The 25584-nt window shown below is 39.8% G+C and overlaps 2 protein-coding genes across 11 annotated transcripts in view; one reads left to right on the forward strand and one right to left on the reverse strand.

Annotated features, from left to right (window-relative positions):
* Positions 1-3: 3 nt before the first annotated feature.
* On the forward strand, positions 4-2794 carry LOC114875003 (multivesicular body subunit 12A). Of its 5 annotated transcripts, XR_003789178.2 has the most exons (9): positions 115-670; positions 989-1127; positions 1195-1393; positions 1474-1624; positions 1703-1786; positions 1859-2198; positions 2266-2316; positions 2396-2587; positions 2653-2794. XR_003789178.2 is itself a non-coding variant. In XM_029184841.2 (8 exons), the coding sequence occupies exons 2-8, from the start codon at positions 999-1001 to the stop codon at positions 2429-2431; spliced, it is 990 nt and encodes a 329-aa protein (XP_029040674.1). In that variant the 5' UTR covers positions 4-92; positions 989-998; the 3' UTR covers positions 2432-2794. The 5 variants fall into 5 exon arrangements, 4 of the variants coding, with proteins under 4 accessions (XP_029040674.1, XP_029040673.1, XP_029040676.1 ...); XM_029184841.2 differs by lacking the exon at positions 115-670 and adding an exon at positions 4-92 and having other exon boundaries at positions 2396-2794; XM_029184840.2 differs by having other exon boundaries at positions 2396-2794.
* LOC114874995 overlaps positions 2556-25584 on the reverse strand; it is a 30215-nt gene continuing 7186 nt past the window's right edge. For 2 of the 6 annotated variants that reach the window (XM_029184822.2, XM_029184821.2), the window contains exons 2-4: positions 6024-6416; positions 5183-5931; positions 2556-4888 (exon numbers count right to left, since the gene is read on the reverse strand). In XM_029184822.2, coding sequence (XP_029040655.2) covers positions 3283-4888; positions 5183-5931; positions 6024-6416 — 2748 coding nt within the window. In that variant the 3' untranslated portion in view covers positions 2556-3282. Of the gene's footprint in view, positions 4889-5182; positions 5932-6023; positions 6417-10596; positions 10740-13265; positions 16307-25584 lie in introns of those variants that run through there. The other 4 variants (XR_006829964.1, XM_029184824.2, XM_029184826.2 and 1 more) reach the window with 4 other exon arrangements.

The raw sequence follows: 25584 nt of genomic DNA on the forward strand, positions 1-25584 counted from the left end.
AGGCGAACATCCGGAAAAAGTGAATCGCGCACAGTAAAGACGAAGAATAAACGCCGTAAAGTATAGACGGCGTGAAAGGAACGGAAATAGAGGTTAGTTTATTGAACACAACTACCACCCTAGTCAGTTAAGATGGTAGTCGTTACAGTAGTAGTGGAGGGACAAGTGATGTCATTGATATCAATTTAGTTAAAACGTTCAACGGAGAGACATAAGAAGAATAGCAATTGTCATAAGTAACAATGGCTGTGAGCACCGAAACTTATCTTATCGATTATTTTCTCGATATCATTTAAAAATACGTGAATGTTAAACTGCTAACCAGTGGCGAACAATTTGATAATTCATATTAAATACACGATCTTCCTTCTCTCAATAACATGTTCTTTCTTTGTTAATCCTTCTACCCGTCCTTCTCTCTTTATTCCTTTTGATTCTTTCTCTCCTCTTTGTTTATTCGTATGCATCGGGGTACCTTCATTTTATTACGAATGAACTTTCCGAAGAACGAGATTGCTTGTCAAAGAAAATACCAGTCGATCGTGGCTCAATCGAAAATTGCCGCGTTACTTCGTTCGAATTAATTGATTCGGTAATTAAAAGTACTACGATAAGAAATATCAAGAAATATGCGAAGTTTGTAAGTTGATATTGTGCAATAACTGTGAAGGTGAGTTATTTCGGAGTATCCAGGTATTCTAATTTATTAATAAACACCGAATACGGCATTGCGTTACTTGGAATATTTTGAATATCAACCGTGTTACGTATCATACGGGCAAACGATATTATTTGTTCTTGTTATCGTATCGTGAATTGAAAAATATTTGTCGCAAACAATTTTCATTTGTTCCGAAAGAATACTTTATCGATCGAAAATAGGTCATTGAGATAAAGTAGGGGAAGTCTGTAGTTACATTCTTTGCACTTTTAATGACGCGAAGTATAATGAACTCTGATAGAGGCGTGTTTTGCGTTTTGTTAACAGGGTTGCAACAATGTCTAAGAAGACTAATTGCAACAAAATGTTAGTCCATCAATTGTCATCTGTGTTACCTGATGATAGACCCATCACATCCATAAGAATTATTGAAGATATAGATAAATGTCCACCAAATTTCACAGTGGTAAGTAATAATAGCAAAAGATTGTTGTGATCAATATATTTCATTTGAAAATTTTTTAAATAATTAGGTATCAAGAACATATGACCAAGACACAGATGCCGATTTATGGAGGGAAAGTGGACTTTTCATAAAAAAGAAAGGCAGATATATTTGTTTTTCTAAGACTGAAGGGTTACCTCAGTGTGTGGTGGAAGACATAGTAGTTATTAACGAAAGAGATTCTCCTCCAGAGGGATACAGCATAATCTCTTATACTGTTGATTCAAGTGAGCATACGTAAGACTGATCAGAATAATGTGTAATAGAAAATCATTTTCGCTTAGTACATTGCTGTAATGGATTTTAGTGCAGAAGGCATGGAGGAAGAAGCAGTTGTGCTATAAAATTAGAAATAAGGATTTATGTTCAAAAGCGGTTACAGATATTATTATATGTAGTAGAATTATGAATAAGGTTTATACCTCTAAAATGGCACCAAATGGATTTATTGCTGCTGGGTATGCATACAGTTTTAAAATTGTCCAAGTTTCATCAAAATATCATTATTTTTCGTATTAAAATATTTCCTCTTCCAGTGTCATAAATGGAGTTTGCGTTTGCTACAAAACTGTAGATATTGTAAATGGAAATTCAAACTCACAATCGTATGTTAATATAGAGTAAGAGTCAGTTTTATCTAAAAATAAGATTAACGTATATATCAACTGTTACAAATAATATTTTATTTATAGTTTACTTCAAAGTGCTTCCCCGAATCCATCAAATGGAACGCCCCACAGAGTGCCTCCCGAAAGGCCGCCAAAACCAAAGTTTTCACCAAAACCGACTAATGGAATTTACCCACAAATTTCTGGGAGTGGGGGAAAGGATTTAGACGAATCGAGCGATAGAGATTATGAGATTCTAAGTCCCGATGCGAAAATTAAACCTACGAGACCCGCTCCGCAACCGCCAACAACTGTAGTTGCTGGAGCTTCATCGATTTATGGTACACTGCCAGGATCTTCAGATTTGGATGGAGTCCCATTTGTTCTTAATCCACGTCTTAATGTTCAATCTGATTCTTCAAGTGTAAGTTACTTTTACGATAAAGTTTTCTTTATCCATCTCGTATTCTTAACGACTGTATTATTTACAGAATAAACTGCCAACGATCAAAGTTTGGACCCAAAAAGACTTGGATAAGGAGGTAAGATGATTTTGATGTTTATAGATGTAACATTGATATCAGGTATTTGATGTTTTTATTCTTTATTGATTCTTTCCAGTTCTTTTATGATTTCCGCGCGGAAAGAGAAACTTGAAGAAACCACTGTGCCAAATTGTGTGATTCTTCATGCAATTATTCAGCTATATCTATACATTTGTATTGATAATATAGCACTAGCCAAGTGTAATAGAGTGCCTGAACGAGTGATTCATACTAACCTGCGAAAATGGAATCCTTTTAACATTTACTGGTGAGATGTTCGAATTTAAATAATGTCCATTTTCTGAAGTACTTTTTCTTCTGTGTCCTATTTAGATTTTGATACCAGTGACAGTTAGCATTGTATTTTTATAGAGTTGCGTTGTATTTTTATAGATAGTAGAAGTTATATATATTATATATATATGATTGTATCATATGTTCTAGTTGTTTATAAATCGTCACAAAGTATTTAACATTGTACTGGTGTACTCCTATTTCTTAATCAAACGCAAAATTCTTTCAATAAAGTCATTTTTAATTTTATTTCCAACAACAAAAGAAACATGTATACTTTTATTTTTTTCTCCTCGAATTAATATTTCTCAACAAAGTGCCTTTATAATGCTCCGATGCATTATAAATTTTAAATACGACACATTAAAATCCTTTTTCATTCGAAACTGCTATAAATAAATTAAGTTCTACATTTTTCTATCTATTGTATTAGGAAAAAAAAAAAATAGAAACACATTAATAATAATTTACAGAAATACATTTTACCTTGAAAAACGTGTTTAAAAAAGTTTAAAATATTCGAAGCACAGTCGAACTCCTATACAGTCGATTTCCTATAGCCATCAATGTCCTCAACAACGTGCACAACAGTAACATTCTTTTCAATTACGTTCCTTCGTCTACGACTTCCTGTTGGAAGAAACTTTTTGGAAAAACTTGAGCCAACCGTCAAACGAACGGACCAGTCCAATGTCTGACATGAGTGGTGTTATTGGTGGTCGTAGAGATACCGTGCTTCTCCATGACCGCGGTTGATTTAATTTTATTCTTATACTTCACGTCTTTCGGCTTCAGCATACTTTTATGATTACTCAGCAATCTCGACGGGGTTAGTATAGATTTATTGCTAAGCCCTGTTGCTTCCAGGAAGTGATCGTAGCCGCTACTCGGATTGGTCGCGGCAAGAGGAACATTATTATTGTCTTTGGTTGCGGCAGATTTCTCGTTCTGGCCAACTGTAGCCCCAAGATTGCCGAGTCTCTCCGAGCCATCGCCTTCGGGCCGATCAGGATCATCGGACAGGTCACACTCGTCCAGATTGAACTCCTCGAAGTTCTGTCTGATATCGAACTCTTGGTCGAATTCCGAATGAGCGTGTTTCGTTTTACCGCGTTCCTTCGTCTGATCGTCGGAATCGCCTCCGATTTTGAACTCCTCGAAATGGCGAACGATGTTTGTGACTCTCGGAATTTTACGCGTCTGTTCGCCGCTGCACTCGTGATTCTGTCGCGCCTGGAACGAGGAGCGAACGTTGTTGAACCTGTTCTTCCAGAAGCTCCCTTCCTCGTTGTTTCCCGCCACTTTATTCACGGTTTCGTCAAAATTCAAGCTCCTCGCCGACGACACGTTGATTCCTGCCGCTTTCAGAGGGGACGAGATGAAGCCAAAGATCTTCTTGCTGTGCTCGGCTGAGCTGGATTCGAGTAACTGTTGCTTCTTTCGCGTCTCGTCGATCAGGAACGAGGGACTAGGAATTTTCTTCAGGATCAACGTGTTGTTCTTGAACTGTGGCTTAGGCGGTAACGCTGGCGGTGTTTTAGGAGGAGGCGACATTATCTCTGGAAGCGATTCGATGTCCTCGTAGTCCAAGTTTTTCGCTATGGTTAGCCCTTTCGCGGACATTTGCAAACACGTTTTCTCCTCGATTCGTTCCAATTTTAAAGGTGGATTCACCGAACTGTTCATCGACGACTTGGTTTTTTGTATCGGCTGAGAAGAGCAGAAGCTCGTGTGTCTCGTCTCCTCCAGCTCGACCTTTGGCTCTATGATTACAATCGGAATTGCTTTCGATTCCTCTGACTCTTCTTCCAAGCTCGACTCGTGATTTACAATGTTACTCGTTACGCTCGACGTCGATACCGTTTGAGAGATACTCATTCCAAACTCGTCCTCGGTGGTTGTAGCTTCGAAACCACTTGCAGGAACGTCGTTAAAATCGCTTCCCGCTGTTTCCTTCCCCGCAATGCCTTCCTCGGAATTCTTTCTCTCCATTTCAGAACCCACCGACTCGATGTCCGACAATTTTGCCGGTTGAAAGCGAACGATTCTTCCTCGGTGTTTGAATCTTCTGGGCACGGAAAGAATGCTCTCCTCTTCCTCCATGTCTCTCAGAAGGATCTGATTGACGCATTCCAGGACTGAATTGTGATTACTATTTGGCCGATACGTGCTGTGCCTGAACACATCGTCGTTGATCTTATCCTCGTCCGGATCGCTGTACCAATTCCCGCTGGTCTCTTCTACAGTCTGTTCCTCGATCTCCATTTTCAACATCCTGTAAAAGATGAAAATTCATTTGCGATCCTGACGCAGACCAGCTGTGTTAAAATTGTTCAGGAATTGCAACTTCTTGTCTTGAACTTTAATAAAAACACGATAACAATAGAGAATGTTTTCTTGTTTCAAAGAAATAATAAAAGGAAAACTTGGATAACCTTTGATTAATAATTCTATTATGAAAACTGAAATGTATCTATGGGAAATATTTGAAATTTAATGATAATTTAGGAAAGTGCAAGGGCAGATCATTTCGCGAAGCATTAACACTGAAAACGAACTAAACACTTACACGCTGTTGTTATTATTGTTAATGCCGCTACCGTGATTATTATTATTACTATAATCGTCGTTCGTCTTGGACGCGTCGGTGATGATGCACTCGGTGTGTTCCAAGTTCCTTGAATTCGTCTCGTTGCAAGCGTTAACGTAAATAGGCTCCTTCTCCTCGTCCTCCGACGCGAAATTACAGTCCATCCCATCATCCTTGCTCTCTGTCCTCGCGATGTTACCGGCCTCGATTATCTCCGCGTCTTTGCAAGCTTTCTGTACTTTCGACCTACCGTTTCCAACCTTCTTTCGAGGTAACTTCGAACCGTTCACCACGATCATCGTCCGTTCTTCTTCCTCTTCCTCCTCCTCGTCGTCCTCGTCACCGTAGATCATGGTAGTTTCGTTCTCGCTATCGGTGACCATCGTCGGTGTGCATCTATTCGACTTGTTCAACGTCGATCCAGGCGACACATCCGTGCTTTCGCCTTCGCAAAAACCTTCGGTGCTGAGCAACGAAGGGCTGCCCTCGGTGGTGGTTGTGATAATAGACACGTCCGTGTTCTCGCTGCTCGTCAGGCTCGTTTTCGAAATATCGCTGCCGGCGAAGCTGTGAGTCTTCTTCACTCCTCTGTCCAACTCCTCGAGCGCAACAGGTACCACTTCCGAGGCATTCAGTTTCGTAATTATCTCACACTTCAGGTTCTGAATGTCCTTGCTGATACTGCTGTCCTGTCTCGGGTTCGCCTGCAACGATGGAATTCGTATTTCCTGTAAGAAGTATTTATTTTTCTCAATCTTTTTCAACGCGAATCATTTTTCTTTTTTAAATATACAAAGGGAAATTATGAATTGAAACTCACGCTGACAGCTTGAAGACTACTCTCTTCGATGTCGGTGGTCGTTTCGATCTTCGCCAAAGCGTTTCCCAACGTTTGCTCGCGTTTACACTTGATGTAATTCTTCGTGTAACGTCTGAGCTTAGCGATCTCGAGCTGCTGGTTCCTGATCACGTTATCTTTCTCGCAGAGCAGCTGCCTGATCGATTTCTGTTCCTGCTTCAGCCGCGCCTCGAGAACAAGCAGGGCACGGAGTATTCGTGAGAGTTGCTGATCACGAAGAGTCCTCTCGGACTCGTGGCTCGCCGTACGATTGTCCAACTCCTTCACCAGATCACGGCATCTCTTTGTCGCCGCCCTCAAGGCCTCCTGGGTACGAACTAGCTCCTGCTTCAACGTCCGCACCTCGGTTTCCATCTGCAAGTTAACCAACTGGTTAGACAGAATATTCCTTATTATTTATTACAAATCAACGTTTCCGCTCTCTTCAGCTATGAAAAGTTAAAAAGAAAATTTTTTACATTTACCATTACACCGGAAGTCGCACGCTCTCTCCAAAATCATAGCTAATATTAATATTAATTGAATTTTAAGTCAGATTGTATCATTTATCATTTTTATTGGACTGATCTATCTTTATATCGAGAGCCAATTAAGGATTAATGGGACAAACCCTTTTCCTAAAGGATATTAAACCATGGCTTTTAGTCTATTAATAGCTTTTCTGCTCGATAAAATATTAATGATCAATTATGAAATTTTCCTGTGAATCTATTCGAATCGTTTCGAATAGAATGCAAAGACGACAGAAGCTCGTTGCAAGTTGAACACGGACAATGGGAATGAGGAAAGCCAAAGGCTTTGTTCCTTAAGAAGAGAAATCTCCAAGGTTGACTCTGGAGGTCTGGAATTCGTCCAGGTGTAGACACCAGGAGAACCGGAAGGACCTGACCTGTAGAAGCTGCTAGGCCAGGTATAAAAAGGGGACCCAGTCAAAATATAAAGGGGATTCATTGTTAGAGCCTCAGCTTAAAAACTACATTATTCTGTACAGGTATCTTTCATTATACAGCAGCATTAACAATTTGTCAAACTATTGATGGTACGTAAAATTCGTTTCTTTATTTTTCTATTATAAATAAAGTATTTTAATTGGTTTGGTAATTCTAGCACAACAATCAAAATCGATCCTTAACGGTGACATTTTTTTCTTCCTTCCCCAGAAGGGCATGGAAAGGGCGCAATTAAATCGCGCGATACTAATCGCTTCGCGAACGAGAACGCGTCTTTTCAATTAAGGTACATCTCAAGGTAACGGAACTGTGGCGGGGATATTTACAACACCAACTCCACTTCCTGACATTTCACGAACCTCGTTCTAATGGTCCCGATACATATCCCATTGCATGGAGGTGCTTTTTCGCGAAACGATCGATTAATTCCAAGAATCAGTCATTTCGTACAAAGAATATCGATGAAACCTTTATATAGAAATTGGGTGAATTTTAGGGGACTAAGGAATAACTTTTTAATCATTGGATTCCTAAAGTTAAAAAAACAAAATGTCGAAAATTTTGTATGCCCTGAAGTAAAGTTTAATCTCGGGTTAGAATTTTCAACCCTCGATTTACCTTTGCTTTTCCTATAAGTGATCACCAGCCATTTTGTAATAAGAATACTCATGGGGCATTTATGCAGTCTTTTTTGTGAAACCTTAAGCTTGAAATTCATACGCCATAAGCGCTGTTTCGCGATATTTTTCAGTCATGAAATCAACCATTCGATATAGCAGTGTCGTTTTCGCTCGACTGGAATGCCACGAAAGTTGGTGTTGTCAGTAGCGCAATAAAGTGCCGATGGCGGTGAATTTACGGGAGCAACGGATCGCAGGAAGCCGCAAATTTTCACGGCTGTACACGTTGTAATTATACCAGTGGCTGCTGCGAGAAACGCGTCCGACAGTCGAGCATTTCTACTTCGTCGATGCTCTCTTTGCTGGCAGCGAAAGTAATCCTCTGCTCGAGATCTTCGATTTTCAACGTCGAGAACCGTGTGTACTGGACCTCGTATTTCCTTTACCCGTTAACTTACACCGTAATCAATTTACCCTTTAATCCATGAAACGCGACGCACTAAATCAACCCTTTTTCCACGAGTAAACTTGTTTTTCTCCCAGCGATCCTCCGGCGACGCATTGTCTGACAGAGAATCGAAACAGTGTTTCTTCCATTTATATCGGAAATATTCTACACTTTTAAAAGCCCTAGGGAGTTTAAAATTATTATTCCATGCTTGTTCGTACGGTCGTGTAATTCGTTGCCTTGGCATCGTATCGGTTCTCGGAATGTTCAAATATTACGATGTGGCAATTTAAGAGAGCGAAGGAGTTCCGGTTCCGATAAACGTTACGTGACCTCGACCACCTCCAACATTTTCCCAACTGGACAAATTTGTATTCCATGACATCACAGGAATCCCCGATGACCGAGTGAATGCGTTCGGCAATAGTTAGAAAGCGTAGGACGATGACTTGTCCCTGCCACGAATGCCAACAATCGCAAATATCCAATCACCGTTCGGTGTAATTAAAAAGAAAAAATTAATTGCGCCATTTAAATTTACAGGAATTGTAATAATTGACGTCATGCACATAGGAATACGAAGAAGAAAACGCGCTAGCAATAAATTTCTGAATGCAATTCTCGAGGAGCTTCGATTAAATCCATTACAAGGTTATCAAGTTATTAAGACAAAAGTTTCCCAGACTACTGCACGTCGTTCGGGGGCAAATCCTGTTCGACAACATTTTTCGAAATATATTCATAATTTATAACTAAATTATTTTTATTCTAGGATCGACTTTACTTTGGGGCACACAAAATTCTTGACTTTTATTTCGACGGTACAATAGTATTTGACGAGTAGAATATGAAAATACTAGTTTCAAGCTTAGGGATTCACAAAATCGGTCTCCCATATTGAACATTTGATATGCGTGCAGACGTCTTCGAAAATCCGACACCCACTACCGTATCCATCCAGTTCGGTTTATAAAGTGGCTCACAGAGGTGACGAAAAAGTGTGCTGCGACTTTCTCCGTTCTTGACCAACGGTTTTTCGGTCCATCGAGGTGCACGATAGGAGGTCAAACGATTCGAGTGGTTGCTATACACCGAAGTATACCTGCTGCCTGTACAGTGGGGCAAAGTCTCAAGAAACAGAAAAGAGATTCAAAATTCTACTTCGTCTATCAAAAATCCCATATTCCAACTCTACATTATGGACATTGACCTTTCCAACGTATATTAAAATCACGAAAATTATTAAAATAACCAGATTGAAAAATCTCCTAATTTTAACATTACGATTTCTTCCCTATTTCTTCGAATTCTACTCCACTGTGTGCCGGTACAGTTATCCGGTTTAATGCTTCCACGTCGTCAAATTCTTTTTGGTAGCAAGTGCAGAGGTCAGGAGAAACAACTTGAACGCCATTTCGTTCTTCCCCGAGACCTTTTTTAACCCGACAGACTTAGAACTGCAGAAAAAGGTGCAAAAAGGATAACGTTCGTTCCGAGATGACGTCAATGCTGCGTTCTCGTCTCCGATAACTGAGAAACACACTTTCTCCGATGTTACGGTGTAACGAGTAAACGGGGATCCATAATTATTGCACGAAACGTGCAATAACAGTACGTAACAACGTTTCTCTTGACCTCTTGCGATCGGTAAACGGTACGTCACGATTTCATTGAAATAGAACTCCGAAAAAGAAACGCGGGACTATGCGGCACGAGTTTTAATTGTCACGAATCAGGGTTCCGATTTATCACTGATTTGTTTTATTTCTCGGTCATCAAACAGCGAAGAATCCTTATTTCGCAAGCCGAGCATGTACTTACACGTAGTAGTCCTCGCGAACACGAGTACAGAATTGTGTCATCGTTAAACAGCCTTCATTGATTGCTTCAGGCTATCTTATTACAATCGATGTAATAATTATCGCTCGTTTTCATGTACCGTTTAGCGATAAGGAGTAGTGTCGGTACGCTATGTTTGTATATGCACGTGAGGATAATAAAAAGGATCAGTGGGAAGATAAATAAGAATTTGATACCGAGTAAGCTAAAGTGTTGCTGAAGTAAGCCCAGCGTTGTAATACAATTCAATATGTAATCTCTGTTTAAAGTAAACAATGGGTAATTTTACAATGATTGCAACAAGATCTTCGATGAAAACTTCTGAAAGGACAACCGATTCGTCATCTGATGACTGTAATTGATTGTGTTCGAATAAGTCCACGACACACTTTACGAGTACATCTTATTCGGCCTGTTGTCGATTTAAAAATAAACTTCTGTGCCTTTTACTGCAGTACTAAAAGAGCGCGTAATTTAATCTAATTTTTTTGTTATAATGTACATTAAACATAGGTATATTTTTCTTCGATCATAGCGAGTTTAAAAGTGAAGATTTTAGTTAAATTTCAATGGAATACCATAGAATTTTTGATATTCAATGAAACACCTACCGTGTACGGTAGTTTTGACATTAAAAAATCATTCGTATGTTCTTATTATATCCTGTGAATCATTACCTTAAATTTTTTGCTCGGATGCGGTAAATTTATCCAATACTCGGGAGAAGATCGACGTAGATGATCGGCATGATATACGTCCGATTTTCCACTCACAATCACACATGAATCAACCAAATTTCACCTGATTTCGACATAACATTCTGTCACTGATCCTCGAGGCATCTGTCGTGCGTCGCCTCCTCGAGGATGCCGGTTACGAGCGTTGCCGAGGATAACCGAACATTACCGAAGGTCACCGATGCTTTCCGGAGACTAGCGCGAATGGCCGAACGTTTTCGCGTACCTGACATATTGTACTTCGAATTTTTAAACTATTTTCATTATTTTCACTGTTCACTAGACGATTATTTCTTCATCCTCTTATTTTACTCGATCCTTGATAACGTAGTAGGTCAATAATTATCGTGCCAGGGGAAACGTGAATCGCGTGTTGGAAGCCGAATGTAGGCGAGACGAACTTTGGTTACGAACTGGTCAGTCGGCGAATGGACAGTTAGGCCCAAGAGGGAGTAAAGAATGGTAGAGGGAGAGGGTTGAAGCATACTCGGATTTCGAAAACAATTTTCTCCTACTATAAAATTCTATCGATACAAAGTAACACTGTTAATATAACCTGTTTTCTTTAAAGAAACATCTATAATATACAAAATTACAATTTGAAATCACAAAAATTGCTTCGAAATACTACATCATTGATGGTATGAAAAAAAGGGTTACAATAGAAAAAATGATAAAAGATATTACAAACGACTTTTTTCTTCAGTATTTCTTCTTTTTTTCAAAGAAAACCTTTTACACTCGCGTGTTTGTTGAATAATTGATGAGAACATGGTGAGCCGGTAGTTCCTAAGTGCAGCCCTGAGCCAGAGTCAGACGGAGAGAAGGAAGAAAGTAAGAAAAGCAGATAGAGAGAGACAGTCCTGTTCCGCGTGCACGCGTGCACGAATGTTTGCGTATTTTTTTCCATGTGTGACTTGTTTGCGATCAGATGAAAACAGGTAGGGTCCCCAATAGACCGTACATAATGCAAACCTGGTCACGATACGTCCTTTTTCAGCTAAATTTCCAAACAAATCCACCCACGCGTTAGTGTGAGTCAAAGTAAGAAACAGCTGATCAAGGAACATTCTTCGACTACCGTGACCGATTTACAACATTCCCTTATCATTATTTCTACAATACATTACAATCGTTCGATGCAGGATAACAAAATCGTTCATTATCGCCGGCTTATCTTTCGTTGTTATCTCCTTTTACAAGAAAAGATTATAAATTAATTACCTGGAAATTACTGCGTATACATTTTTATTCAACAAAGTATCAATCATCGCAATCGCTTTGAAGAAACATCGTTCAGAGAAGATTATCTCCGGCTCTCTAATAACAGATTCGATCGGCTCTTCTATTTCTAACGGACTCGCTACACACGGTGGAGGATAAAAAGGAAGCTTCTGAATCTATCGAACACCTTCTGTGACGTTAAAAAAAAAAAAAAGAAAAAAGAAAAAATGAAGAGCAACGAACAGTCACGTGCGTTCTCGGAGTACCGTTTTCGCAACGACACCAGATATCAGCCTCGTTGGAATGTTATCGACACGAACGTTCGTTCTTGATCTTGTCTGAAAGGAGATCGTTCTCAGCCGGGCGAGAACGTCGATTGTCCTAGAAAACGAGATTCTACCGGTCGGCGCCAGCTTCGCGGTTGCGCAATTGCCCCTTAACGACTTCGTTCGGGCCTTCTTGCAGCCAGTCGCGCACCAAGTTTTTGCGGAAACCACCTTTGAGATACCTTTAATTCGCGTACATCTTAATTGCCGATCGGAAACAGGCGACAACGAACGACGACCTACCGGTACGGTCTATGCGCGAGATTCGAGGTTCTCTCAGGATACGATTAATCAAGACACAACTAATTATAAGACACAACTAGTAACACGGATCTAGGTACGAATGGTACCCGTTTACGGTCGCTGATTCAAGGATTTATGCGTGGAACTGACCGCTAGTGTATTATTAATTTTTTCCACTAATAACATATTCGGTTTTTAGATCGTTTCATATTCGAACGGACTACGGGATTTAATGAATCTGGAGCGTAACTGAATATCGATGAAGTCTATGTACAAATGTAAGTACAGTGGTACCTCGGTATACGACCTTAATCCGTTCCTGATGTTTCGATGTATACCGAATTGGACGTATTCCAAAGCAGACGTGTACCAATTTTGTATCGCGAGGAAAATGAGATCACCTGCGGTCGCTCGAAAACCCCAAGGTTTCCTCGTGCTAATGAAAAGCGTTTAACAGATCGCTAGAACAGTGTTTCTCAAAACTGGTAGCCGAGAAAAAGCGTAACACGAGAGTTTTACTCCAGTTTGAGGGAACAAAAGGCATCGAGGGGCAACGTAAAGTATCCAACGACTGTACCCGTCCTTGATCGTGACTCTATCGCGAGAGGGCAGACGAGAGGAAGAAAAGAAAAAAGTAAACGGGAATATTCTTGTTGGAAGCAGCAACAGCAGCAACAGCAGCAGCGAACTCAATCCTGCGCGATAACGTCTCATCGATTTATTAACTCGGTTACCTTAGGAACCTGGTTCACCAGCCCTCGGTTAGTCCGAAGGGATAACCGTTATCACGATGCACGAATACAATCGATTTCTTACCGCCTGGCTATACTCCATCCACAGTTTCGAGTCTATCTTCTTCCTGCACGACATTCTTCCGATGATCGTTTGTCCCACCCACACGCCGATGATTTTTCCTCTTTCTTGTAATCCAAGATCGACCGACGGGATATCACTAGCTTGTAAGTACGCGATGGCTATTTTTCACCAGCCTTCGATCGATTCGATCGTCCGTTAAGAATTCTTCATCCGATGATGAACCTCCGGTTCGCGTAAATCGAAGCGAAATTTTTGCTAAGCGAGATATTTTCGTGTTGATTCATCAGAGAGATTTGCATTCCTTCTCGTTGAGGTAACATCTCCTCGCAGACCTCTTACGTTCCAATTGTCCGTGCTACTTTAAATTCTCGTCGATGATAAACTTGTTAACCGAACCGATGAGTACATCTCTTCTTTTAGCAGGGAAACTCGATTATAGCATCCTGTCTCCGGTTTTCGTTTAATCGTTCCACCGTTCAACGTTAAAACACCGTGAAGAAGCACTTGAAACTTGTACCAACGACGGAGGTGCAGCGTTCAATTACTTTTTCTATCGCACCACTTAACCGAGATATTGATTTATCTTGCGAGTCGATTCGTTGCAAAAATAACTTGTACTCGCAGCTGATGGTTACCATTTTTCCGTACATCGTGTCACGCGCTTGCGTCTCGTTAATGGTGCACATCGGAATTCTTTCAATTTTCTTCGGCTTTCAGAAGAGAGTTCGCTCGTTTTCGAGTAACGGTACGCGACGATTCCTTGCACAAGAACCGTCGTCGTGACTCAACGAATCTGTAATTGACGCGATACGGTGTTAATTGGCTGGAATTAATTAGCTTCGACGGCATTAACCGCGCGTTCCACGGAGGATCGGTTCCATACGGTTATGCAAATTAGCTTTCTTTCGTCGCGTTGCATCGCGATTTAATGTTTCTTTTTTTATTTCATCCAATGGAACGGTGAACGATCACACAAAAAAAAAAAGAAAGAAACATTTGTCATTTTAGTAAAATGCGCGAGGAAGCTTTATCGTGGCTGTAAATCCGCTAATAACACGGTTAGAGCATTTGAAAGATCAGCGAACGATGAAATTATCGAGGACGCGTGTACAGCGTGCACCGCGGCGCGAACAAAGTCCGCGTTCTGCGAGAAGAAACGTTCGACTAACTGTTCTCATAAAGCTTGCTCGTTATCTCGAGTGTTACCTGCAGGACAATGATAACAGCCACGATAATGACGCTGATCGTCGTAAAGATTACGATCGAACCAGATAAACATATGTAAATACGCGGAGCATTCAGATACGCGGGGATTCGTGCAACTATCATAAGTCAAAGCCTTTCTTCGGTGCAATTAGAAAAAAAATGAATAGTTTACAGAATACTATACATATTACAATATTAACAAAATTAACAGCACATGAAATATTTGAAATTTGTTAAATATCAAGAAATTTAAATTTGAATTCATGTTTCATTCATTACGTATATACAATGCATCATTTTTGACAGATAAAAATAATTGTAATTATAATGAAAGCAAAACATCGTAACGAAAGTCACAATATTGTTCATATCAGCTGTCGATATCGTATCAAAAAACAACAGACAGTAAAAAGAAGACCGTTTAGTGTTAATAATCTGTGTAAACCAAGTAATCGTCATGTTTCCGGTTTTAGGCGAAAATATACCGCTACGTCACTAAATGTCGAATCACGGTGTCACGCAGACTGGTTGTTATCATTAAATAGTTTTTATCAGTTCAGTATACGTGTACCCGAGCTTCACCGAAATGTTACACGGTCGATACTCGAACAAGATTACAACGAACCTTCCACGTGTTATTACAAGAAATATTGTCTGGTAGCGTTTATGGGCCATAAAATGGCAATTGAATTACAAATGCAATAGCTTTACTATCGCTTGTTCTATTTATTTATTATAATTACAGGCTTCTCGTCTAGACGAATAGTGAAACTTTTACGTGGCCAACAGAGGGATTTTAGTGGGTGGGGCGCCACCCCGAATTTGTTGGCGTGGGTGGTACGAGTCCCACACTGCCCGGGCGCCCCTTAGCCGAATAATGCGACGGGGTTAACAAAAAAAAGTGCAAATTTTTAGTATCTATGACGTTCTTTGTAATTGCTATCTGTGGATGTGCGATGCGGGCACACGTGCTCGTGTTACGAGACGCAGGTAAGCAAAGACAGATGTATGTACAACAAAGGGTATCTTCTGTGCGGGTCTTTACGTACTCTGCGACCTTTTAAGCGATACGCTTTGACAAGCAGAGTACGTCAACTTTTCGCAATCGGACACGGTGAAGCAATTTGCTATCCGGTTTCCTGTTTTCATTTTTTCTTCGTCTTTTTACGTAATTCAGCCTGTTTAAAAATAAAGATCCAAGTAATTTCTGTAGACTTTATTACGGATCAAAGAATCGTACAGGAGCCATTTTGATTATTCTACGTTTTTTGGCAAGGTCCATCCTAAGCTTATTGATCCTTCGATATCAGGACAGTGTTGGAGGGTAACCAGCTTAAAATTGAAAAAATAAGATAATATCGACAGCTGACACGAACGATATTGTAACTAGTTTATGCTAGATTTAAACTAACTTTAACGATGAAATTTTGATAAATTATCCTTCAGAGTGTCGTCGTCGCGTGCAGAAACAATGCCACGCGACGCGACGACCAGACATCCAGCTAACAACACAAGAAAGGAATAAAATGGAAGAGAATCGATACACTGGCCAGATAACAATTTGCGTCATAGTCGAGGGTCGTATTGTTCGATCGGTTTACACGATATTCGAAATTTACGGCGCGACGACTTGCCATTTCGCAACAGAATCGTCGAATCTGTTGTTATCGAGTTGAAACCACGACAGAATACACGTCGCTTTTCATCCCGATAGACTTTTCTTTTTAACCCTTTCTCTATTTTCAACTTACTTTACAACTGTTTTCTTGTATCGCGCAATTTATCGTTTCTAAGGTACGTTTTACTGACATTCAACTGTTATGGCATTTTAATTAAAAAAAAAATATATATATACATACCGATCCTTTTTCGAAGTCGGTTAAAAAATGTCCACGACACAAAATTAAAGAAAAATAATTTGAAGATAATTAATTTTTTTTAAATTTCCACTGGAGTTAAATTTGAAAGATAAGAATTTTTCCTACACTTTGATCTCCACTGACACTAAGATTCTAATTTGATAAAATAAGTAAGAAAATTTCTTACAAAATGGAACAGAAGTTGAAGGATATCTAAACTGTTCTCGATAACATTTGCTACTAGCAGCAATCGCTATCTTATCATTGTTTTTCACCTCGCTTTTCCAACCACGGTTTCACCTGATAATGACACGCGTTTATTATCCGCGTTGGAATTCGCTTCGTTCCGACCGAATTATCCGTCGAGAACGCGTACGTTCAGGTCACCACGACAAGTACGAGGAAAAGTTTCTCTTCGGTTTCCATTTAATCGACCAGAAACACTTTTTCACCGTGATTAAAACTTAGCAATCGCAGAAAGTTGCTTGGTAAAATACGATGGAAACGATTAAACGGTCGGAGATGAAGCGTGGATGTAGATCAAGGTGTGAAAGATATGGTGATGCTTTCTTCTTATCGCGAACAATGTTGGTAAACTATGAAATAAACAGGTACTTTAACGCTTGATTTTATTTTCCATTGATAAAAAATATGACGGGATTGAAAGTGAAACGTTTGTTAAGAATCTTGTCAACTTTTTCTTTCTTCCACGAGTTTTGTAACTGTGTCATTAGAATCAACAACTTTTCCCGCTTACGTTCGCCGCCCGTATAATTAATAATTATCTGCGTTTGTTACGCTTTCTTGGGCTCAGTTTCCTCGTTACCAGCGGTCGTGTTCCGAGCCTGCACGTGCCGAAGAATTTCGCTGCTAACGAGAAAACGATCCGAACGAGGACGTAAGGTTTCACATCCTAGTGCGATGCTTTTCGATTGATATCCACTTTCTATAACGAAGTGTCTTTCAAAAAATACAGAAATTAATTGCAAGACGTTTATCATAAGCGCATCGATGCACTCGAAGAATGCAGTAACGATATGGAAATAAGTAATAACCAGAGCGGAATGTACGTAATGGAGCATATGATGTGGTAAAAAATGTAGGTAGGGCATGGTTTTCGCGATGGAACGAATATGGGGCGAAAGTTTCTTTCCGGCACGTGTCCTGACCCGTTTCGTAATAAAATATTATTTTGATAAAAATATTGACTCTCAAGAAAATTCGACTCATCTTCGATCACACTGTGTCTGAATAATTTTCTAATTTTCGAATATAATCTAATGTAATATGGCGTCATTCATAGATTCGTATCTTTCTGCTCGAGTAACATGATTTTTTAATCACCGATCATTCATAGCTCTCTCTTTGATTTCAACGTCCTTTGTTAAACCTAACGGAACGCGATGGGCGAAGTCGATTTAATTTGAACGAGCTTTGAGGTATTCGTTTGTTGCATTAGTTTCTTTTTTTATCTTCCAGCCAATCGATAGAATCGGTTCTAATCGAAATTTCCGATCAGAGGAGCTCGTTAAAAAACCGCTACACGTTCAACTATCTGTATTAGAATCTACCATTTTATTTTCGCGAGCAAAAAAAAATAGATTAAGTGAATGTTTCTGAATTTTGGGTCACGATTGTGCCAGCTCAATTATCCAAGTGAAAAGTATCATTTTTATTCGGCTGGATATTAAGGGTTATTAGGACGATCGGGAACGGTATTTTACAGCTTAATTCCTGTCTTAGAGATCGGTCATTTTTCAAAAGACATTCTTAACCCGGCGGAGCATCGAAGCAACGATTTATCTCGATCACGAAGAGCAGCCCCTTTGCTTCGCCATCGTACCGGTATTATTGCCGTTTAGAACGAACGGTACACACAGTCACGTATTCGCTATCGAATGGATCGATTTCGTGTCGGTACGATCCACTTAAAATACCTACGATGCAAATCAGCCTTAATGCTCGTAGAATTGACCTACGATCGATTCCAACAGACGATAGAAATAATTGTCGAAAAATCAGTTTAGATCACTTTGAGACTTGAAAAAGACTAGAAATTAACCCTTGGAAGGCGGATCATCGAGACTTTAATTCATTGAAATACCACTTAACTTCAGGTCCATCGTTCGAGAGTTAAGAATGTCCGAAATAAGAAAATCCTCTAAGAAAAATCTTACCCGACGAAGCGAAGATTTTTCCGGGTGTAATAGAAAATTTTTCGTTTCACACGAGTTGTCGGTCTGACTCAGTTTCAACGACTGGAACGCGTCCGAGAGCGGGAGTACCACCGACGACCTAGGAATTTAAGATAGTCATCACCGGCGCACTTACATAAGTTTTACCTCGATGTCAGAAGGAACCAGGAAGCGTGTCGTGACGGACGGTAATGCGATCGTAATAACATGTACGCCGGTGCAAAGACGTTTCGAGGGAGGACCGGCAATCGAAACCGAAAGATTCAGAATGAAATCCGATAAATTGAAGAATTCAAAATTATTTCAAATAATGCTCGATTCTGGCTGTAAGCTATTCTTCAAGGGCAGCAAGAACGATCGTGTGGAAAAGGGTAAAAATTTCTCTGTCGAGTTGGCCAAGGAACGCGTATAAATCAACGTTGAAGCCATTAAATTCTACGGTCACGATAACACGTGAATTTTTTCCTCGCCTAGCGTTTCAATGCATCTCCATTGTTAGGAAGAAGCAAGACAATGGACAGATATTACGAGGCACGGAAGGGAAGAACAGAAGTGGCGGAAGAAGAGGAGGAGAACTCGAGTTCTCGAGTTCCTCGGCATCTCTACAACCCGCGGCGATCCATTAAATCAAATGTGCGTGATAGTGTGACTACGATTGTCGTGTCAACATCGCATAGAAATAACTAACCACAAAGGAACATACTTCTTTTTTAGTGTAAATAGAGAAGAATTTCTTTAATGAGAGTTTGATGAGAATCTAAGACATTAAACCACATCCTATTTAAGTGTTCCACTTACAGAGAAATTGGACCAAAATGGATGGAAAGTAAATTTAAAAACAAGTGAAATAAAAATTGTAACATGCAGTAGGCCTCGATGTAATTCAGACATTAGATTCCTTACAGTAATATTATTGATCGTCACAGGAAACACTAAATGCGATTACTTCCGACAATCGACCACCCATACGTTTAACGTCACACCGGACCAATTATATTATACGTCTAATTATTAATAATTACTCCAGACTCTGTAAGGGGACAAAGAGAAACAACGTTACGTAGGCTCTCCCTTTCACAAAGAATATAAAATTACTTCACTCGATGAGCTGACTTTTCTATATATAATTACCTCGATGGAATCGTTCCGTCACATTTACCTAACGATAGATTGGAAGCATTTTTTCTTCCATCGGGAAGTAATTATCCGGAGAAACGACCGTGCGACAGGGTAGAGAAGAAATTTTACCGGGGAATAATCATTAAGTTGGAATCTATAATGATTTTATAATACCTAATTACTTTTCATAGGGAAACGATAGAAAAATGTTATTTTGTAATTGAAGATTGCTAAGGTATCGAACAGAGAGGTTTGGAATTTGAAAACTATTCTTAATATTGAACTTGGTCAGCGTTCGCGCGCGGAAAAGACAGAAGGATTCGAATTGAGAGGAGTGCGCGTGCTTCTTCAGCTTCAGTGGCTGACATAGCGCATGACGCGAAAGTCGCGATACTTTGCGGACACGTACGTATACCATGTGCATTCTGTTCTCCGGATAAACGCGTGGCATTACGTCTGCGCCAAAGACGTAGACACGCAGCTGACGACATCCTTTGGATGCACCCTTCCTGTTCTCTTTCAATCTGTCCAGCACGTTGTTCGCGCGTCTCATCGCCGAGAATCGCGTTCGAATGCGATCCGATGACAAAACGGTCTCGTTGATTGATTCTTTCGAAGGCGAAATTTCGATGCCGATCGAGATTCGGTGTCGTACCGAGGGGAATCAACAGGTGATTGGAAAACGCAAAATTAATCTTCCCGGTACGAGATGGTTAATTATTTCGCAAAAGTAATTAGTTTGAACTTCATTCAAGCCGACGCCTCTCTCGGAACACCTTATGTAACTGTTGATATTACATAAAAGGTTCATTGCATAAACACCCACGCATTTCAATTTTACCGTTGATTATATCAGCCTTATGATAACACGTTTATACCGATTACTACCTGCTAAAAGATTACTAAATCGTTGCTGAACGATTAAATTATTAATCGTCGTTGAATATTCTAGTCGATCAGCAACGACTTCTAAGAAGCTAAAACGATCGACCCGTTATGGTTCGATGACAAGAACGATCGGCTTCCGTTCTCCCATCGAAAGAATTCTTTTCCGTCACGTTTCTCCGATGCTCCATTACACTGACTGACTTATCTTCAATTTACAGTGGCAATATTTGCAATATTCTTTGTTTAAGGCACGCCTTGCCTCGAAAGAAAACAATCAAGTACAATAACTCTAATACATTGCTTTGAACTATAATAAGACACCTTATATTGGTAACCACACGATCCATTCTCAATAATCGTTGCGTCGATGATTTTCAGATTTGTAAGCCGCTATTACGACACATTACAAGCGTATAACGATAGAGTAAAACATTTTCACTTTACCGTTCCACTTGTTTGATAAGCTTTACACAAGCGTTTTCTTCTTTTCAGACTATTACGATTTTTTTATATAGATAAGTAAAGTGCCAACATCAGTTTTAATGCTAGATCTAAGGCGATGAGCATTTATTTATAAATAGAAAATAAAATAAAAAAATAATTTAATAACAAGTGCAAGATATCTGTATTAACGCATGCAATTATTCTTTATCTCGATAAAGATCAATGTACATATATTTTAATAGAAACGCGTTAGCAATTTTCTGATATGGATTAACACATTGTTGACTGGCGATTTTTCTAACGAGTAGAATATTTTCAAATTATTATCTCGAATCGGTAGATAGAGTTTCTCGCCGGAAGTAAGCGCGAGCATGTTGCAAGCTCGTAAAGAATTCTGAAACGAGGTAAAAGAACGCCCATCTCTACACCTTCAGCCAGTTTATTAATTCTTCAATTAGTAAGATACACCTCTGTACGTATAGACGGTGATTACTTGCACGAATTAACCGTGAAGAAGTTCGCGTGGCGAAGAAACGAAAAGTAAAACGTCGAGGTATTAGAAAGCGATGGCTATCCACTGTTGGCGCGATGCAATTATGTCAAGAATGTTTGCAAACATTATCGTGCAAGTTTCCTTCGAAACAGCCGATTCATCAGATAATATCGCAGACAGAAAAATGATCTACAATATTTGACGAGCGAATGCTCTCAACCTGTTTTCTCGAGAATTTAAACGCTACTATTAGATAAAATAATTATATTTTATTGGTCTACTAATAAATTTAATGTTGATATTCTAATTTTGGAAGTCAAATATTAGAGAGTTTGGTAGTATATGAAATAATCAGAAATTTCGGCTAAACCGAAAATATTGAAGAATAAGAAATGAATCACTATTGGAATAATTAAAAATTCAATTAGATATTTGAGAATAACAGGAAAAAATCGAAGGATTATCTAAATCGTGGGCTACTTTCGTGAAAGTTTTGTCATTTGACTGGAAAAGTATGCGGAACAGTTGTTTCCAACTTTCTAGTCGAGTAAATCGTTACAGTAATGACCAATCAGAAAGCTAATTTACACGATCGATCAACACTAATTTGTCCACTTCATTTCTGAAATTATTCATACGATCTTTTTTATTTATAAGCAATCTTCTCCTGTATTCTTTAGCGACAAAGAAATGTTCGGACAAAGAGCGGAAATAAATAAAACAGAAGCACGGATAGTTGATACTCCACTTTCCCACATAAATTGCTAAACCTGGTACATTTCAGTGATCGTTTTCATCGTTCGGTAAACTTTCACGTTTCACTACGCTGCTTTACAAAATTAGTCTAGAATTTCATAAATGACAAACAGGTAACAGTAACAGAAACAATTGTGTTTCTTATCGATCAGAACGCAAGTAGACTATGATCGAAAGTGTTCTAACGCAAACGGCTTGTAATTATGAAATAAATAAATAATCTCTTATCGATCACGATTTCGGTAACAGACACGAGATACGTCTGTTTATCCGTTTCATTCACCTTTGTTTAATCAGTTTACACAGTGTCGAAAATGTTAAAAATGTGCAAGAATGTTGGTGTAACGGATTGCTCGGTTCATTGAGCCCGTACTGAATGCTTAAAATCAAGGACGGAATAATAAATTGTAAAGCATCCGTACGGGTGAAACAGTTTCCTCGGGGAAACGGGTAAAACGGTAGAATACATGAAAAATTCTCACACATCTTATCTTACCGTCGATTTATCATGCTAATAAATTATCTAAATCGTGGTATAAGCAAGTTTCACGCACAGAAATATGTATACTAATTTCATTACTTTTCGTGGAAATTTAAAATCGTTAGACACGATAGAAACGTGTTGAACAACCTCGTTCGAGGTACAGTTTTCTATTTTCACATCGGAGGAATCACGGAACACTTGGCATTTCACGAGATAGTTAAAGTGTAACTGATAGGATAGGAAAATGATCACTGATCTAGAAACTTTATGCCTTCGTGATATCTGACGTTTATGAGCTAAAGATTTTTCCTCTTATTTCCTGAGTAAGAGAAAAACGGTCCCTGAAATATGAACGTCTTCCAATTCCCAAGCCCACCCACCAATCAACCAGGTAATTGAATTAATTATTATTGAACCATCGTACACCGATGCATTGAACGATCCATAAATCGTTGCGCATTTTACCTGTACTTTTATTCGAAGGTAATCACGACAGGAATAAGGTGAACGGGAACACGCGTTGCTCGTACGTACACGCGGCGGGTATCGCGGCACGCGATTTGCGCAAACGTCTTGATCGCTCGTCTACCAGGCTGGTATGAAACGAAGGTGTGCATACGCAACCACGCGAGTGCAACGCGCACACGCGTGCATCACGGTCACATGTGGGTGTCCGTGTCACGCGGTCGAGTTGCGCGCCGTTCCACACCACTTGCCACCACGTGTGCAAGGATACTACGCGATCGAGGAACTTCTCATCGATTCGGGCAACAGCGAATTTCATTCATCATTTCGAATACTCGAATTCCTCTTCATTTTATTACATGTGTAAAATATCGGGAATATCTATAAAAATTCCAGTTCAACCCTCGGACGGCGGACCATGGAGAGAGTCTCAATTTTCATTTAATTATATATTTCATATTGAAATTTATCAAATTTTACGCTTTTCCTTTAAAAATTATTTTTGGTTAAATAATCATTGAACTAATTACTGAAAATATGAACGAACGTTTCATATGAAAAGCGTTTAATTTACTGGAGAAAATATAATCGAATTTCTCAACTTTCTTTTTGATCATTATTTACAACGATATCTACATCGGTGTAATTCTTTTAAACGAAACTGAGAAGATACAAACCACGATGAAAAAGAGAGATTCATTTCATTTTACTGCAATAATGAATCACCGTTTGCGATCGTTTCTAAATTGCCGCCCAAGAAAGCGAATCTTTCAAAACGCTCGGCATAGAAAAGGAAAGAGGAGCGGGAGGAGAAATACGGGCACCGTGTCCCTGAACTCGATACTTTCGCCGCCATTATGCGCTCATTGCAAAAAGGATTTTTGCAACCGTGCTGTAAGCAACGGGTGCACGACTATCCTTTAAAAGCCAGCCAATAAATAAATGTTACCAGGGGAGCAGCAAACAAGGAGTGTCGCGGCACTTTTGCAAAAAACCTATTATTAACATACTGCCCTGTTCTGTATGCAACAATGTCTCAACATTACTTGCAGTTTAACAATGATTTTGCAACGTACCAGTCCCGCCCGCCGCCGACCCGTTGAAAATGTTCCAAATACGCACGCGAAATGTTTCCCGCAAATTCCGGTTTCCGTGTAACGAGAAAATTCTTTCTCTTCGAGCCACTGTCTCTTCTTCCGTTTTCGAACCAGACGAGAAAGTTCTTCTCCTTTTATGCTGCCTTGATCTTACAGCTTCGTAAGCTTGTCTTTTTCTTCTTATTCTTTCATGTGGTATCTTATGAACTCGGTACACGACGCACCTGTTGCGTCGTTGGTTTGATCGACGCGACGCGTGCCGACGATAGGCGCCGAACGGAATTCCACTTTCGACACAGGGCATATTTCTTGGCTTTTGTCCGGGCTAGGAAGCATGCATGGCTATCGGTGCGCTCATAAATAAGGCATAACCGTGAAACGTGGCGTAGGCGAGTCGACCTCGCTGGTGTGCGTTCACGAACAAGAAGACGTGTGCCCTCTTCTCTGCTTCTTGTGTACACGGCCTGGGTTAAAAAGAGCCCAGTGAGACGAGCGGAAAAAAAAGCCACCGCGAAGTAGCCACTTAGAGAGGACGCTTTTAGCTCGCTACCTCTAGGCGAGCGTTATTTCCCCTGAATTTATCTGATTAATGTTTCAGAGGAGACCGAGGGTTGCCTTGCTTGGATGGTACTTCTTTATTGAACAGATTAACCAGCTAGGTGGATGCGTTTTTCTATTCCTTTTTACAAGAGTTTCACACTCTCGCCGTGTCTTCATTCATATCTGCGTGGAACGTTTTACACCCACTTAAGGGGTGAAAGGAAAACCGGGAAGAGAAAAATTCTAAACGTTATCGGCGAGTCATTTTAATGCACCGGTAATTATTTTTCTTTTTCTATGTAATAAGCTTTGAATTAGAAAAGATCATTTGCAAGCCAATGGCTGGCGAGACGAATTAGCGAAAGCTACTCTTTCCTATTAGCGAATTTTAGTCAATAGACGAAACCGAATGATCTCGTTCTCTCATCCCAGGACACAATATCCACGAATTTGCATAACACGTCCTCGTTACCGAGAAATACGAGTGCACGCAGAAAAGAAACGGTAAAGGAGTACCATGGCAAGAATAAAAGAAGAAACGCTGTCAGTTACGTGGGAAAGACAAATTTTTCAAAAATCCGGCTAACGGTCAGTTCTCACGCATTATGTACCTCTTCTTTACAAAATGTGTTGCTTCCACAAAAATGGAAAAGTAAACGACCCAAGGGGTGACCATAGGCTTGTAGATGGCTCGTCTCACCCCAAGGAAAGGGATGCTAATGAGGATACTAATTGTCATAATAGACAATAAACAAAAAGAAGTGAGAACGACT

The sequence above is a fragment of the Osmia bicornis genome, chromosome 12 (assembly GCF_907164935.1).
Source record: "Osmia bicornis bicornis chromosome 12, iOsmBic2.1, whole genome shotgun sequence".
In the NCBI taxonomy this organism is placed as follows: Eukaryota; Metazoa; Arthropoda; class Insecta; order Hymenoptera; family Megachilidae; genus Osmia; species Osmia bicornis.